The sequence below is a fragment of the Dicentrarchus labrax genome, unplaced genomic scaffold (genome assembly GCF_905237075.1).
Source record: "Dicentrarchus labrax unplaced genomic scaffold, dlabrax2021, whole genome shotgun sequence".
NCBI lineage: Eukaryota > Metazoa > Chordata > Actinopteri > Moronidae > Dicentrarchus > Dicentrarchus labrax.
The window spans coordinates 18,856,805-18,871,752 of NW_026136719.1; the positions used below are offsets into that span (position 1 = coordinate 18,856,805).

Here is a 14,948-nt window from a genome sequence, read left to right on the forward strand (position 1 = left end):
ATTTATTGCTCAAATGGATCAAAATCAACAATAACATTTAACATTGGTAATCTGTTTTTTTAAAGGGGCAAATATTTGTTTTTTAGAAAAAATCCAAGTTTCAGTACGGAGACTTTTAGATTTGTCTTCAAACCTAAAAAAGTGTTGCTTTCATAGAGATGAGTGCAGAAATATTCCAGACTCATGTGAGGATATACCGCCCTCTACTGTTCAGATGGTCTCCACACTCCTATATCACACACTCTGTACTGCAATATGGAGAAATGAAAGAAATAAACTCTTTTATTTACTTTACTTTACACATGTTGAGCTCTTATTCATGAAATAAAGAGCCAGGACTCTTTTTGAGAAGACCAGTGGAGAAATAACTTGGATGACAACAGTTGATGCTCCAATTAAGTGAAAATCAAAAAACCTAAGATACAGTATTGTGCAGTATGTATAATCAAACAATTATTATCAACATAAATTATAATTAGAATGTTCAGGTTTGACTGCTTGTTACATCAGGTCAGTATTAACCATCAAGCTAAATGATGGTAGACAAAGTATTGTAAGTTCTTGGTCTATATTGTAAAGTGACACCCTAAACCAAGAAGTTTCTGGAAGTTAGCAGTGGGCTCTAACTTCAGCCCCGTTTTATAATTTTTTCACATTTTAGCATATTGATGTCATTAAAACTATGCCGAATAAGCTATTAGTAATTTTCAATGTGCCCATTTATATACAGACAATGATTACTGGATTACTGAAGAAAACTTAAAAAACTTAAAGATTATCAATTCAATTCTGTTCAGACTACCTGTAGTTATATGTATAGTATGTGTGTATGTATGTATGTATGTATGTATGTATGTATGTGTGTATGTATGTATGTATGTATGTCACACTGAATCTAAAAATGTGAGACAAAAAACAGTTTTAAGCCTTATATTACATCAGGTTCTGTTTTTTTTTTTGGCTTTTAGGTGCATATTTTAGTTTTTTCAAGGTAGTATTATTGATCATCCCCATGGATAAAAAGGTTGCAAGCTTAAAATGCAAGTGTTAGCTATCACTTGAATTTTTATTTCATCCCCTTGTTAATATTTAGGTGCTGATTTAATTTTTGCCCTAAAAGAGGACTCGAGAGTCAGCAGTGGCCAACCCGGAATCTCCCCTGATACTGATCACAGCTGCACTTAAAACCCATAACACGCCTTCACTAATCAGGAATTTCACAGCAGCTTTCATGCCTCATCTACATCAACTGTGATAGAATGGAAATTCACTTTCACTTTTAAAATAATTACAGACTTTACAGCAAAAATAATCTCCCTATTCTTGTGTAACAAGTTGTGGAAGAACTTTTTTTTGAAAAGCCTCGACTTGGAACAGAAATGAAAACACAAACCAGAACAGTGTTGAAGGCAAAAACATTTTAATATAAAATATTGTAGAAGGTAAAAAGACTACATGATTAGAGAGCAAGAGAATATCATTTTGTAATGATGCAAATCATTCACCTCTTATTGACTTTCATGGTTGGTAAGACCACGTTCCTACCAATTACTGTATGAAACAGAAACATAAACTTTATCTTAGTGAAAGTGCTTCATATAAAAATCAGTGGGTGTCCTTGTCCATTAAAAAACTTTATGTACAAAAATTGAAATGCAAAAACTACAGATGGATAATATGACACAATATTTTTAGGAACCACAGAACAAAAATCTATGTGAATGGTATTAAGTAAAACAATACATTGATTTTTAGACAGGATTCTTCCGTACATCAATGATTGCATTGTTTGAAGTCAGTGGTCCGACATTGAGGCTGGAGCGGCGGGACTCTCGGCGAGACTTAACCACAGGCAGGGCAGTCGGCCCGCCCCAGGACCCCAGACCAGTTTGAACTACACGGTTAACAGGAGTATCCCCAGCCGCTTGGAGCCACAACTCCTCCATTGCAGCGGGCTCCTCTGTGGGGAGAGAAGAGCGTCTCCATGTGGATGGAAGAGGGGTGTTCACCAACTCGCGCATTTCCTCCCTGGACCTGGAAGGTTTGTCGGACAGCCCCGTCCCTCGGCCCCCTGGGATGTCCTCAGGACAGCGATTCAGCTTCTCCATGCTGCCGATGCCTGCTGGTTTACCATCAGATGCCCCAACTGAAAGACAACAACTGACTTGAGTGCTACTACGCTTTATTAAATATCAAAAAAAATGTCAAGACAGAGATCAGAGATTTATATATTATATATATATATATATATATATATATATTTCTTATAGAATTTATAATTATACCTATTAAAAAGCTACCCTGTTCGCGACAACAATCAGGCTCTTTGTAATTTATAAAATAATTAGTGGTAATTAGTAGAGTACAGTAGAGACCCAAATTATTTAAAAAATACTGCAAAGTGGATTTGCCTGAGGATATGTGAAAGGATATTTGCACTTATGTTGTTTTATGTGACAAGAAGCAAAGTATGGCTTAATAACATGGATATCTGAAGCACTCTTGCTTCAAGCTGTAAACACAATGATCTTCAGAACCATAAATATTAAAAGCAACAAAAACTTTGACCCAATCATACATTTACCTTTAGCATGCTCTTTTGGCTGGCTGGCTGAACCACAAAGCTCCCTCAGTTTGTTGCTTAGTTCCAGATTTGCCGCCTTGTAGTGGTTCAGCTCCTTGGTGAGGTTATGGATCCATCCCTCAAACTGCCGTTGCCTCCCTGCCAGGCCTTCGTCTATTTGCTCTGGGGGGACGAGGAAACACAAACAAGGGTATGCAAATATTGTAATTTTTTATGGCTGATTATGGAAATAATCAGGTAAAATATATCTTAGGGAAAATGGTTAATAACTTACTTTCTCCATTACCCTCACTTTTATCCAACTTATATTCTACCTGTTAGCCTAAAATATTTCCAGTGTAGTGCAAGCATATAAACATATACAGGCAATCTTTTTCTGGTAAATCTTTTTACTTGTAAAATGTTAATGTGATCTGCACCTCGACACTGCTGCAGTAAGAGCTGCACGCTCCTCTCGTGTTCTTTCTGCTGTTGCGTGAGCCGACGGTCTGTGTCCAGTTGTGTGCGATCAAGAGCGTTCTCTAACCACTGCACCAGCCTCTGCTGATCATCTAACTGCATTTCCAGCTCAGCCAGGGCAAGCTGTAGCTTACGCTCCTCCTCACGCAGAGACACCACCTAAAAGAACAATCCACATCAAGACTCAGTTCCGAATATATATTGGTGAGTTCAGACATAAAGTGGATGAGAACACGGTTTAAAAATGCTGAATCTCAGGTTGAATGTTGAACAGACCTTGTCGAAGTACTTGCACAGCAGAGCTCTGGTCTCAGATGCAGAAAGGTAACTGAGTTTGGCCATTAGGTTCATCTCCCACTGGGAGAGCATACTGGCAGAAGCTCTCAGCTGTCTCTGTCTCTGAGTGATGGCTTCATTCTTGTACTCAATCGCTGCATCCAGAGCCTCGATCGCCTCGTCAAACTGGAACAGTGTCCGCTCCTCCTAAAAACACCAGTGGTACAGAAGGACTTGAAAATGTGAACTAGTAATATTACAGTTTCCAGTGAGGACTTGTTACACGCTTAGCCAGATTTTCTATTATTGCCATGTGTGTTTGCAGCACTTAATTTGAAATAACATCTGTCAGTGCTATGAAGACAAAAACATATTCTCTCCACTGTTCAGACAACTGTTGCTGCTTGAACCCCAGAGTAATATCTGACCTCAGGTGAAAGCAGGTTACCCTGCCGCAGCTTATCGTCCAGCTCCACTCTTTGTTTAAGCAGTGAATCTTTCTCTTGACGAAGGTTGGAGATCTCTTGGCGAATCTGTTGTGAGTCTTGAGCACTGCCACTCCGAAGAAGACCATTCCTCTCACTCAGCTCTCGCTCAAGTGACTCAATACGCCCTGTAAGTGTCACCAGGTCTTTACTCAGGGCCTGAAGGGAAGACAAAGAAAAACTTTTCAAGCATTTGTCGGTTTCCTTTGTGACTGAATCGAGGCGTTTGTGGTTGTTAATACCTGACTAGAGCGGAGCCTCTTGGTCTCCAGGCCGCTGCGTTCATGTAGCAGAGCTTCTTTCTTAGCCAGGATTTCCTCTCGTTTAGTGAGCTCTCCTTCTAGATCTTCCAGCCCTCTCCTCTGTTCCAGTACCCGCTCCATTTCCTCATCCAGCCAGCGTTTTTGTTCCTCGATTTTCTGCTTGCAGGGAATCAAGACACAAAAGCTCACACATCATACAGAATTACAGACAGACACCCAGACTGAGGCTCCAGGGGAGTGGAAGCCCCATAAACAAAATTCAACACTACTTTACTGAAATGAAAAAAAATTAAACATAGAGATCAAACCATTGTGTTGCTCATTTTCTTCGAGGGTTTTAAGGCAGTGCGGTTTCTATGAATTTAAAGTTAGTTTTTGTCTGACCTGTTGCTCTTCCAATGAGATGACAGAGCCGTTACTGCCGCTGCGTCTCTGCCTCTGGAAGGCAGCAATCTCCTCTGTCTTTATTTTCAGGATCTTTTGCTGCTGCTCATTCTTTATCTCGAGTTCCTACAGAAGGGAAGGAGAGGTGGAAGAGAGGATGATAAAAGTCAAATGCAGGACTAGTATAGAGCAAAACTATCCTTGCCTTAAAGAAATAAAATGCATTTGGCCCTCATACAGTATACGAATATGTTTTCCTTACACCATTACCAGACATCTGGGCTTTTGATTGGCAGAGGTAACATTCTCATTAAACAAATAAGGACATACTATGTTACATAGACATACATGTCTATGTTGTAATCACTTTTCAGGTTAGATTGTTGGACTTCTGCATTTACACTAGAGAGCAGTGTTTCCTCCAAATGTGAAACTCTATGGTGAAGTAAGTGACATAATTTACATACAAAATACCCGCCATTATCTTTAAACACAATGCTGCCCCTCTGCAGTATTGACATACCTTGACTCTGTGAGTTCTTCGTTGCATCTCAGTCTCCAGGCGTCGCTTCTGCTGACTTTCCTGGCGCAGCCGCCTCTGCAGCTGCTCCTGCTGCTGCCTCATACTCTGAACACTTCGCTCCAGCTCTAACACACGACGTTCACTCTGTGCAGGAAGGTTTGCGAGACGAGCGGTATCCCTCTGACGTTGACTGAGAACCTAATACGAAACCACACGCTTTTCAGAAGTTCAAATGTGCATACCCGTGTCATGGACATGGTTTTGTATCTTAGCTGCACAAAACTATTCTCAAGCAAATCAGCATCATTCTATGTCTGTTTTGTTATTATGCATGAATACAGAGGTATGAGAGTCAAACCTGAACTTTGCTCTGGGCAGCAGCTATCTTCCTGCGACATTCCTGTGCTCTGGTCTTGTCTGTTGCGCTGATCTCTTTCTCTTGCTTCTCTAGATCTTGCAGCTGCCGTTGGGCCTCCTGCAGCTCCTGTCGAGCCTGCACAGCTTCGCTCTCCAGAGCCGTGATCTTATGGCTGTACTGTTTGTTCAGGGCCTGCGCATCCTTACCTTAAAAAAAAAGAAGAAAAAACACAAACAATTGATTTACAAAAACACAGAAGAGAACCTCTCTTTGGAAAAGATGCAGAGATTTATATGGCTACCTGTTTTGACCAGCTCCTTGATGAGTTCTTCTTTCATGCGGATGGTGACAGACAGCTCCCGGATTTTCTGCTGTGCCTGATGAAGTCCCCACTCTGATACACCTTCAAAACTTTTCAGACTTTCACGCACAGATGTCTCCCCAGTACTAGAGTTGGCTTCACAAAGATTTGAGAGAGTACACAATACGTCAGCAGGGTGATATTAAGTAAATTGGGTATTATACAAACCTTTCACCACAGGCAACACTAGCATCCTAAACAGATCTTAAAGGTCCGTGGTTCCCCCTGAGTCTACCGGATCAACGTGTCACCTCTGATCCCATATGTGGCTGGTGTCACTGAAATTTACTTGTGCAAAACAAAATAATCCCATATTTCTCAAACCTGAAAATGAACAAATAAACATCAGTGGATCATTGCTGGTGAGAATCCTAAAAAGATTTCATGTCAAACACTTGGGGGAAAATCCAAACCTTTGGTTGTAATACTTTTTCTGTGCAAATGTTACTGTGAAAGATTTTAATAGTGAGGTCACATAAATAATTTTGTAAATATTGTGACTATTCTTAACAAACAAAAAATAACCACTGGATCATTTTATTTTGACTTGGCTTCCCAATCAATACTCCTTAATCTAGATATAAGGACATCTAAGGTTGTTAAACTTACATGCTTTTCTGGCTAAACAGGGGTGCTGGTCTGGCTCAAGTAGCTGAGATAAGAGCCCTCTTCCACCGGCTGCTAGTCCTCCTGACAGCATGTCCCTCTTGGTCCAGGTAAGGTTCACCTGCCTTTCACACATTACATGAGCACATGTGCAACTACATTAACACTGTCTGTAATGTTTTGTAATTTATTTTATTAATATACGCACTAGTTTAAACAGTATTAAGCTGCAAGCTCTGATTTAAAAACACAACATACTTGCGTCTCTCCCGGCTGAAGTTGAAACGACTGCCCTCTTCTTCCATGTCCTGCATTTCTGCTGGGAGCTCCTCATAGAGGCTACCATCCTGATCACTACAATGCCCATTACCAAAGTAGCCCACTGGACTGACCTGCTACAACACACATACATACACAGATCAACAAACAAGCAGACAACTATAGTATGATAGTAAAAATAAGATAAAAACAGTTGGCCTTGTTTATCAGAATCAGAGTCAGAATCAGAAATACTTTTATAATCCCAGGGGGAAATTACTTAATTTATGTATCTTAAAGAGATTTTTCTAGTTATTTCTCAGTGTGTGTTCATTTCATTATAAGATGTTTTTTTTTTACTTTTAAATCCACACACCAGCACAGGGTAGAAAAAAAAACAGTAGCTCTGCTAGCTGGTTACCTGTCTGTATGTGCCTCCATTCTGACTGCGCTGCATGGAGCCCATAGGGGCTGTATGTGGCCGAGTTCTCAAGTTAAGGCCCAGACCGATCAGCCCTGGAGAAGACAGATGACACTGCAGCTCTGCTATCAAGTCTTGTTGCTCCTGCAGCTTATCACTCTGAGACAGAAGAAAGCAATCAAATAAGTTACGAACAAACACAGATGAGCCATAACATTATGAGCACTGACAGGTGAAGTGAATAACACTGATTATTTGGTTATCATGGCACCTGTCAGTGGGTGGCATTACTACAGCTCAGCTTGGTTAACCGTGCTGTGACCATGCCATAACTGAACAGTGACACTTATGGAAAAACAACATTAGAATTCCACTGCATCTCACCTGCTGCTTGTATTGCTCCATAGCGTCTTCGAGAGCAGCTAAAAAGTCTGTGTTCTCGCTCTCCAACCGCTGGATCTGTGCTTGAAGCTGGACAATACTATCCTCTTTCTCTTCATCTTTCTCACTTTCATGCTGTTGGTTCCACCTCTCTTCCGCAGACTCAGGATCCTGGGTGAAATTTTTATAACACATTTATAAACATATAATTTCCTAAATTCCTAAAAACATGGCAGTGTTAGAGACACACACCTGGTTCCTTACAGAAGGCCTCCCTCTCCTTAATGCGACACTGTCCTCGGTGGAGCTGTTCTCGATACCACTATCTGGTCCTGAGGCAGTGGTCAGCCCGCTCCGTTCCTCTTCCACTGAACACAGCCATTCCTTCACTCTCAAACTCTGTTCTGCAGTCAGAGCCCCTTCACTCTGCAGTTCTCTCAGCAGCCTGTGATATATTAGTTACAGACAATCTGAAGGAAGGAATCACTAATGCTTCTTGAATTATAAAAATGTAGCAATACACAAATCTCATGCTCATGATGGGAGACACTCTACTGACATGCTGAATACATACTGAGATAGTTAGTAGTGGTAAAAACAGACAGACTAAATGTAACTCTATCCATCAATGTGTTTTAACCTGTAAGCAGTGTCTGTGCACGTCCTATAGTGGGCACTTTGGACTTGCAGTCTGCTGATCTCTCCCTCTCCAAGGCGTGGTCTCCTGTTTGGATCAGCATGAGAAATGATGCGGGTCTCTGAGCGGTGGCGGTTTTCGAGGGCTCTGCGTAGGGCCTTGATTTGTTGCTCCAGCCCTTCCACCCGATCAGGCTCACGCTTGCAGTTGACCGTTGCCCGGTTCTGAATGTTTCTGGCCCTTGAGGCATAGTTTAGTGTATTCAGACTCTCATCAAAGTCTGAGGAGGACGGGCTGATGCAGGCAATCATCAGTGTTTTTGAATTTCCTCCCAAAGAGTCTTTTAGGATCCTAGGTGAAACAAGGATTATATAAATTTAACCAAGATGACATTTCACATTAGAATGGTATACTAAAGTATCTCATGAACTTGAACTCATGAAATGTACCTTGTGATTTTAGAATCTCTGTATGGTATGTGAGAGCCTTTCCTCTTGGGGTCCCCCAGTGCCCCGATAACATTTCCCAGAGCCAGAAGACCGCTGTTAATCTGGATACTTTCTTTGAGTCTCTCTCCGGTGTTCCCTGTCCTTAAGATGCGCTCGGACCCTGCCAGGTCAACAAAGTGGAACTTGGAAGACAACATTTGTGGTCCAGAACTTGTAGCACTCCCATAAAGGCGAGAGCTTCCCCGACGCTGGTCCATATACAAGGTAAAAATGGTGTGTGACCGGCTAGAGTTTGGATTCATCTGGGTTGCACCAGTGTGCCTGGCTGTGTTTCCTGACTCTAGTAAACTCAACACCTCATCAAGACCCTCCACTTCGCACTCCTTTACGCCACACAACACTATAAAGTCACAAAGGTAGAAATATTAAATGCAGATCAGTGCGGACATAAAGTAAAATGCTGCATAACATTTCATATCACAATCACACACAAACATGCTTTAAGACAAATTTGGCTGCCTATTCCATACCAATGTTGCCTTTATCCTCCCGGATGTTGATGTCCTTGCTGGCGGTCTCCACTTCTAGTAAGTCCTTGAACTCCTCTTTGTAGACCTCCAGATAGGAGACTCGAACAGAGAAGTCTGCAAGGTCATTCTCATCTAGCAACTTGAAGACATCTGCAACAGCTCTCGGGATGATACCCTGCTCCTCATCTCTAAAAGAACCTAAGAATAAAAAAACCCAATCAAAACACCCATAGTCCTAAACTTAGCTGAGCCATATCAATACAGGATAAATTGAGCTGACAACAACTGACATGGACAATTAAGGAAAACAAACAACTTACAAATATTAGCTTCTCCAATGGTGTAAGTCTTGCCTGAGCCTGTCTGGCCATAGGCAAAGACTGTGGCATTGAAACCTTGAAAGAAGGCATCTATGAGTGGCTGGACAGACACAGAATAAACCTCCTCTTGACAGCAAGTTTCTTCAAATAGGTAGTCGCTAAGAAAGTGTCGGTCGTGGCCCAGCGTGACTCGACACAGCTCCGAGTCCACGGTGATACAGCTCTCGTGGCAGTGTAGAAGCTCTTTAGGCAGCAGGGGACGCACTCGTACAGCTACTTGCACTGCAGAATAATCCCCTCTGCCTTGGCCACCGGGGACTTTGGGAGACATTTCTGCTGCACAGCTGGAGCTCCTCTGTGTTCCTCTGCTACGTATGGATCATCTTTGGGCCACTGGAGGAGACAGACATCATGTCTCATAAAAGGTTTTTTTCCATAGCTGAAAAATGTAAAGTGGCTATTAGTGAGAATGTGATTGATTATGTGATAATGCAAGGAACCAACCAAGCACACTTTTTAAAAAAAAATCACAAATCACACTCTATAACCATTTCACTTTAAGCTACAACAGGAATGGGTGATCAAGATAAATATATACTTCAATAATACAATATCAATATACTGCATATATCGTCATATAGAGACTATTCTGGAAAGAAACTGTTAATAAATCAAATAACCAGAAATGAGAACTCTGCATATTGGCCGATACAGGGTACTAAGCTGATACGTGTGTGTGTGTGTGTGTGTGTGTGTGTGTGTGTGTGTGTAATAAACAGACAGAACTAGGAAGTAGCAGGGTCTTGTTTTGGGGCTAATAAATTAAGTGGTATTGGATCGGTGCACAGACTATATACTGTATAGTCACTGGATTTGTTGGCACTGTTATCATCTTATTTATTAATTAATTAACTGTTTTTAACCCGTTACTACATCTGGTTTTTTTTTGTCTTTTTAGCGCATCAAGCAAATTAAATACCTGACAACTTAGTGACTACGGTACTTCATCACACCGATGTTTTCCATAAAGCTCAGCCTGCTCACTGATTTGCAACCATGCCAGCAATGTCCCATTACAACCAGAGTTAATAAAGAGGCAGCTACCTGGCAAATGCATATTGTCTCACAGTATATATATATATATATTGTCCTGCCTTGAGCTACAATATAAAATGCTTCACGTAGCCCATGTCTTTCTCTTTTGAGCAGGTTTACACTATATAGGGCTTTTTGTATGCATATTTAGACCTAAAGAAACTATATTTTTTCTACAACAGCTGGCAGAATACATGTGTGTTTATTATGTTAATACAATGTTAATAAATACTCAACACATCCTGGAGCTGCTTTATATTAAAAATAAACATAAACAGCCAACAAATAGATGATATGACAAGTGTTTTGATGCTATTTCCAAGAGTGACACTACATATATGTAACACAGGTAACACAAACCTTTGCTCCAAATATGCAAAAAACTTTTAATTGAAACTTTACAATAAAAAAGCTTAGATGAGGTCTAGTTGGCAAATGTATTTTAGGTAAACATCTCCATCTCCGTATTTTAAACGCAGCTCTCTAACTTTCTAACCTCTGACAATTAAACAACAAAGTTAAAAGTTTACAGAGTTGACTAAAACTACCCTAATGTAACGTTAGGATCCATAAGTAACGGTATCATTACAAATATCGGTTGTTTTTGTTCTTTTAAGACAAGTAACGTAGCGTTGACGTTACTGCACGTTACCACGTCAGTAACGTCAACCAACATGTATCAAACGTGCGGTTACGGCAATCCTGAGGGGAAACTTTGTAAAGGTGACCAGCGAAAGTTCCCACAAACAGGCTGCCAGCACCGAGACAGCATTTTAAAAAACACCACGGTACCGTGAAGTTACTTATTTTGACTGTGTTAGCAAGATGTCTTCAGCTAACGTTAGCCACCGTTACCGCTGTTTAACAAAGTAAACTGTTACCGTTATCCATGAAGACACAAAAACATGGCCTCTTCTCTAAATCTTCTATAAAAGAAAAAAAAAGCAGCTTCTCAACTTTTACACGCTAGTTTGACGCAGCCTGTGTCCCGGATAACTTCCAGCTAAGCTAAAGTTAGCCAGTTAGCCAGCAGTCCGAACAACACAAATCAAAACATGAGGATGAGGCTGGATGTCGTTATCTAAGAAGTGCTACAACATATAAGAAAAAGGCAACAATAACAACAACAACAACAACAACAACATGCACGGACCGGGTGAGCCCTCGTAACCACCAACAGCGGACACAACTTACTTTAATGCAGCAGAAGTTACACCAGGGACTCAGGATAACTCTGGAGGGTTTCTTGGAGAATGGAAGTTGAGGGGCAGCCGAGGGGAGGAGCCCGGGGGGAAGTTTGTGCTCAATGTTGGGTGTGGTCTGTGGAAAGCATCATGGCTGTGGCTGAGAGGTAAAAACCACTGACTCTCATCTGCAGAGCTTCAGCTGCAGAATATAACACAATATAGAGAATTGTTAGTCACATAATAAACACTGCGAGCAATTATGCTGAGGGAATATTTAATAACTATGCATTAATAAAATGCTGAAAGCAATACAATATTATAATAGAAGTAGTATAATTAAGATATATCAAGTTTATGTGTAAAAAACAAATATTGGACAGTTGAAACTTGCAGGCGCTGATTGAAGACTGACTCTCTCTCTGGGTTTTTGAATGCCGAGCATCAGCATGTAGTAACTGTAACTATAGAAACGTTGAAATTGAAAGACATGTTGATTGTGGAGGAGTAGCTAGAAGCAGAACATCAAAGACAATTAAACTTGCACTGCAACTGCACAGCAAGTCCGTTTGTCATTGGTGGACTACTTCCAGTGTGACCTGATGACAGCATCCACCTCTCATCATTCCTACTCTTCATATTCAACTGTCCAGGCACAAAATCAACCTGATATACATTTAGTTACACAATAAGTGTGTGGCATCCATATTTTGTTTGGTTAAGACACATTGTTAAAGTTATGGACATTTTAAACATTTTGGAAACAGTCAGGTGTTAATATGTGTGTAGGTTTGTAAGCTGTGATTTAGGGAACATTATTTTTCAACATTTCCATATGTCACAGTCTATCAATTCAATACACGTCTTTCCAGGTAAAGTTACATTATTTCTCAAAGACACATCACCATTATTATTATTTTTTATAATAATGGTAAAATAACTGTGATCACAGACAACAGCAAGTTCTTAGTTAATTTCAACACAATAAGTTAGAAACAACTCAAATTTCAAATAGCAGTCCCCTTTGTGTCCAGACAAATTTTCCGATGTGATCTTTACTAAGAAGTAGTCTACATTTTGAATGTTGAGGCAGACTGTGACTTGTTGTCTGAGTGTATTTACAACAACAAAGACACTACTCTGACAAAACATTCAGAACTTTAGCTCTGACAACTCTGTTTCACCCTCTGATTAAAAAAAAAAATACATCTTGTTTCAGAGCCATCATATAACAAACTGTTTTATAAATACAGTATGTGGCTTTTTAAATATTGATAATTTGGTTTGATTTGGTTCTTTTGTGAAGAACGACACAATAAGAATCTGAATCTGATGGCACACAACCAGATGCCACTATTATCAGTAAAATGAAGTCATCTATACAAATTACTGCATGCCTGGTGTATCTTCCAATGCAGGGCTCTCGCAGTCTCTAAATACAGCGCCATGTATTTCATCGCATCTGTGTGAGCTCCATCTACAATCGGAGATCATTGAAGATAAAGTGTTATTATCAGACAGATACATGGAGAAATGGGAGAAGAACAGTTGCTGCTAGCTGGTCAGGACAAACAACTTTGATCAAACAGAAAATAGCAATAGAAGTGCAATGGGAAAAGTTTTGACAAAACCGATTGGTTTAAATAGTTTTTGTATAAGAATAAATAGCTTGCAAAACACCCAGCCACCTGTTTGATGTAAAATGGTTGTAATTCATAGCCCTGTTGTACAAGATACAAGTTATAAAGCTCTACATGCACCTGTTGGTCTTTCTTTCCATCACACTCACACATATGCACTCATTCACCTCTTTGCTATAGGTCACTTACCTGGCTTCAGTTTCTGTGCGAATGTATTTCTGGAAATCATTTTATCTCATCTGCTCTCTCTTGCTGTTCCTCTGTCTAGTCAACTGTCAGTCAGTCACCTGCCAGTTGAGCAGTCTGTTGTTGTGTCCTTTATAGAGCAGCTCAGTGACAAGTTTATTCCAAACATAAATGTGTGTATATTGATTGTGTATAACCGTGGCACTATGATATAATACTCCAAAGAGTGTCAAAGGTGTCAGCTTGACTGCTGCTGTGTGAAAGTCAATGCCTACAGTATATGTTTTCTGTCATTATTCATAATAAACTTCATATATATATAGTATACAAGAACAAATATTAGAATGTTTTTTGATAAAATGTTCATTGATGACTGCTTGTTCTTTATAATTAAAAACTATTAGTGATATTTGTCTGTTTTCTGTCAGTCCTCACAAACCCCGCTGGAAACAGTAGAACTTCACAAAAGTTCACACCTCAACTATTGATTTGCCCCTCGCAATCATCACCTTCAACATCTGCCTTGTGGACAGGCCTGTTCCGACACAAAGGCATGTTTAGTGCTCACACTTGATCTGAGATTGAGTGACATGCTTCCCTATGAGGCTGCAGACTGTGAATGTGGAATGTAAGAAATTAAAGCCAGGCCTCAGAGCTAATGAAAAATATGCTTAATCAATACAGTGCCAGCAGGTTGTAGACATCAGGCATCAGAATTAACTTGTGGTGATGTTCGGACAGATTCAATTGATGCACCTTCCTCTCACATCATAAGTAACTGTACTCATGCTGGGACCCTTCATCAAAAAGTCAGCGCCAGCATTTCTTAGGCATTACAAACAAATTGCAATATGATAGGAGAGCAATGATGTTGATGAGATAAAAATAATTAAAAATATAAAAGATTTTATTATTCAGGATAGTTTAATGTTCATGTCAATTTTCTAGGAGTTTATAAAACTCTGAAGAGCGATAAATATAAACAGTGACAAAAGATACTTGAGAACAGTGATCAATAAGAACACCCTCTGCACATGCAGTGCAGACACACCAACACCCAGTAAAATTGATTTACTTTCCTCTGTAGTTTCCTGTGTGGCATCAGGCAATGTAGTGATGTTTAAAGTAATGGAGCTGCAAGTCAAAACGTGTCATTCTAATAAAAGAGTGCAGAATAATACCAACTTGTTTATCACATTTACTCATGCACGTAACTCACTCTTCCTCTAAACATGCACAAAATATAGCTCCACTGACAGTTACATGGTCAAGGAAATGACTCTGTTTATTAGACCTGTTAGATATTTTAAAGCATCTCTACCATGCAATTTTCCAGAACAAAAGTAAATGCTTTGAAATAGGAGGGTGTAACAGTGGGAATACAATTGTTACACACACAATGATTTACATTCTGAGCCAAAATAATCACAGCAACTTCATTTGAGGCAGATGTGACCGGTGTTATTATAGTGGCCTAATAATAACCAATGGAAAGAAAAGGTAACTGTTAAACCGGGAAAAAATCAAAAACCATCTGGTAATAAATGT

At 40.0% G+C, this 14,948-nt stretch overlaps 1 protein-coding gene across 2 annotated transcripts; it reads right to left on the minus strand.

The window, feature by feature from the left end:
- Positions 1 to 1,403: 1,403 nt before the first annotated feature.
- Positions 1,404 to 11,669, minus strand: kif7 (kinesin family member 7). Of its 2 annotated transcripts, none has more exons than XM_051380448.1 (20): positions 11,585 to 11,669; positions 9,296 to 9,688; positions 8,976 to 9,173; positions 8,446 to 8,845; positions 8,000 to 8,347; positions 7,612 to 7,804; positions 7,363 to 7,530; positions 6,979 to 7,137; positions 6,558 to 6,694; positions 6,303 to 6,424; positions 5,634 to 5,789; positions 5,333 to 5,538; positions 4,975 to 5,172; positions 4,452 to 4,577; positions 4,047 to 4,223; positions 3,748 to 3,963; positions 3,320 to 3,526; positions 3,004 to 3,202; positions 2,585 to 2,746; positions 1,404 to 2,146 (listed from the first exon to the last, which is right to left on the minus strand). In XM_051380448.1, exons 2-20 carry the CDS (start codon positions 9,624 to 9,626, stop codon positions 1,752 to 1,754), a joined length of 4,098 nt encoding a protein of 1,365 aa, XP_051236408.1. In that variant the 5' UTR covers positions 9,627 to 9,688; positions 11,585 to 11,669; the 3' UTR covers positions 1,404 to 1,751. The 2 variants fall into 2 exon arrangements, with proteins under 2 accessions (XP_051236408.1, XP_051236407.1); XM_051380447.1 differs by having other exon boundaries at positions 9,296 to 9,734; positions 11,585 to 11,666.
- Between the last annotated feature and the right edge of the window lie 3,279 nt (positions 11,670 to 14,948).

What these genes read in the sequence shown, in the direction of transcription:
- kif7 (XM_051380448.1), bottom strand. Translation starts at nt 9,626, where the DNA reads ATGTCTCCCAAAGTCCCCGGTGGCCAAGGCAGAGGGGATTATTCTGCA. An exon ending in CATTGGAGAAGCTAATATTT is followed by an intron (nt 9,174 to 9,295) that starts GTAAGTTGTTTG and finishes TTTTATTCTTAG; the next exon opens with GTTCTTTTAGAGATGAGGAG. An exon ending in CAAGGAGCTGGTCAAAACAG is followed by an intron (nt 5,539 to 5,633) that starts GTAGCCATATAA and finishes TTTTTTTTTAAG; the next exon opens with GTAAGGATGCGCAGGCCCTG.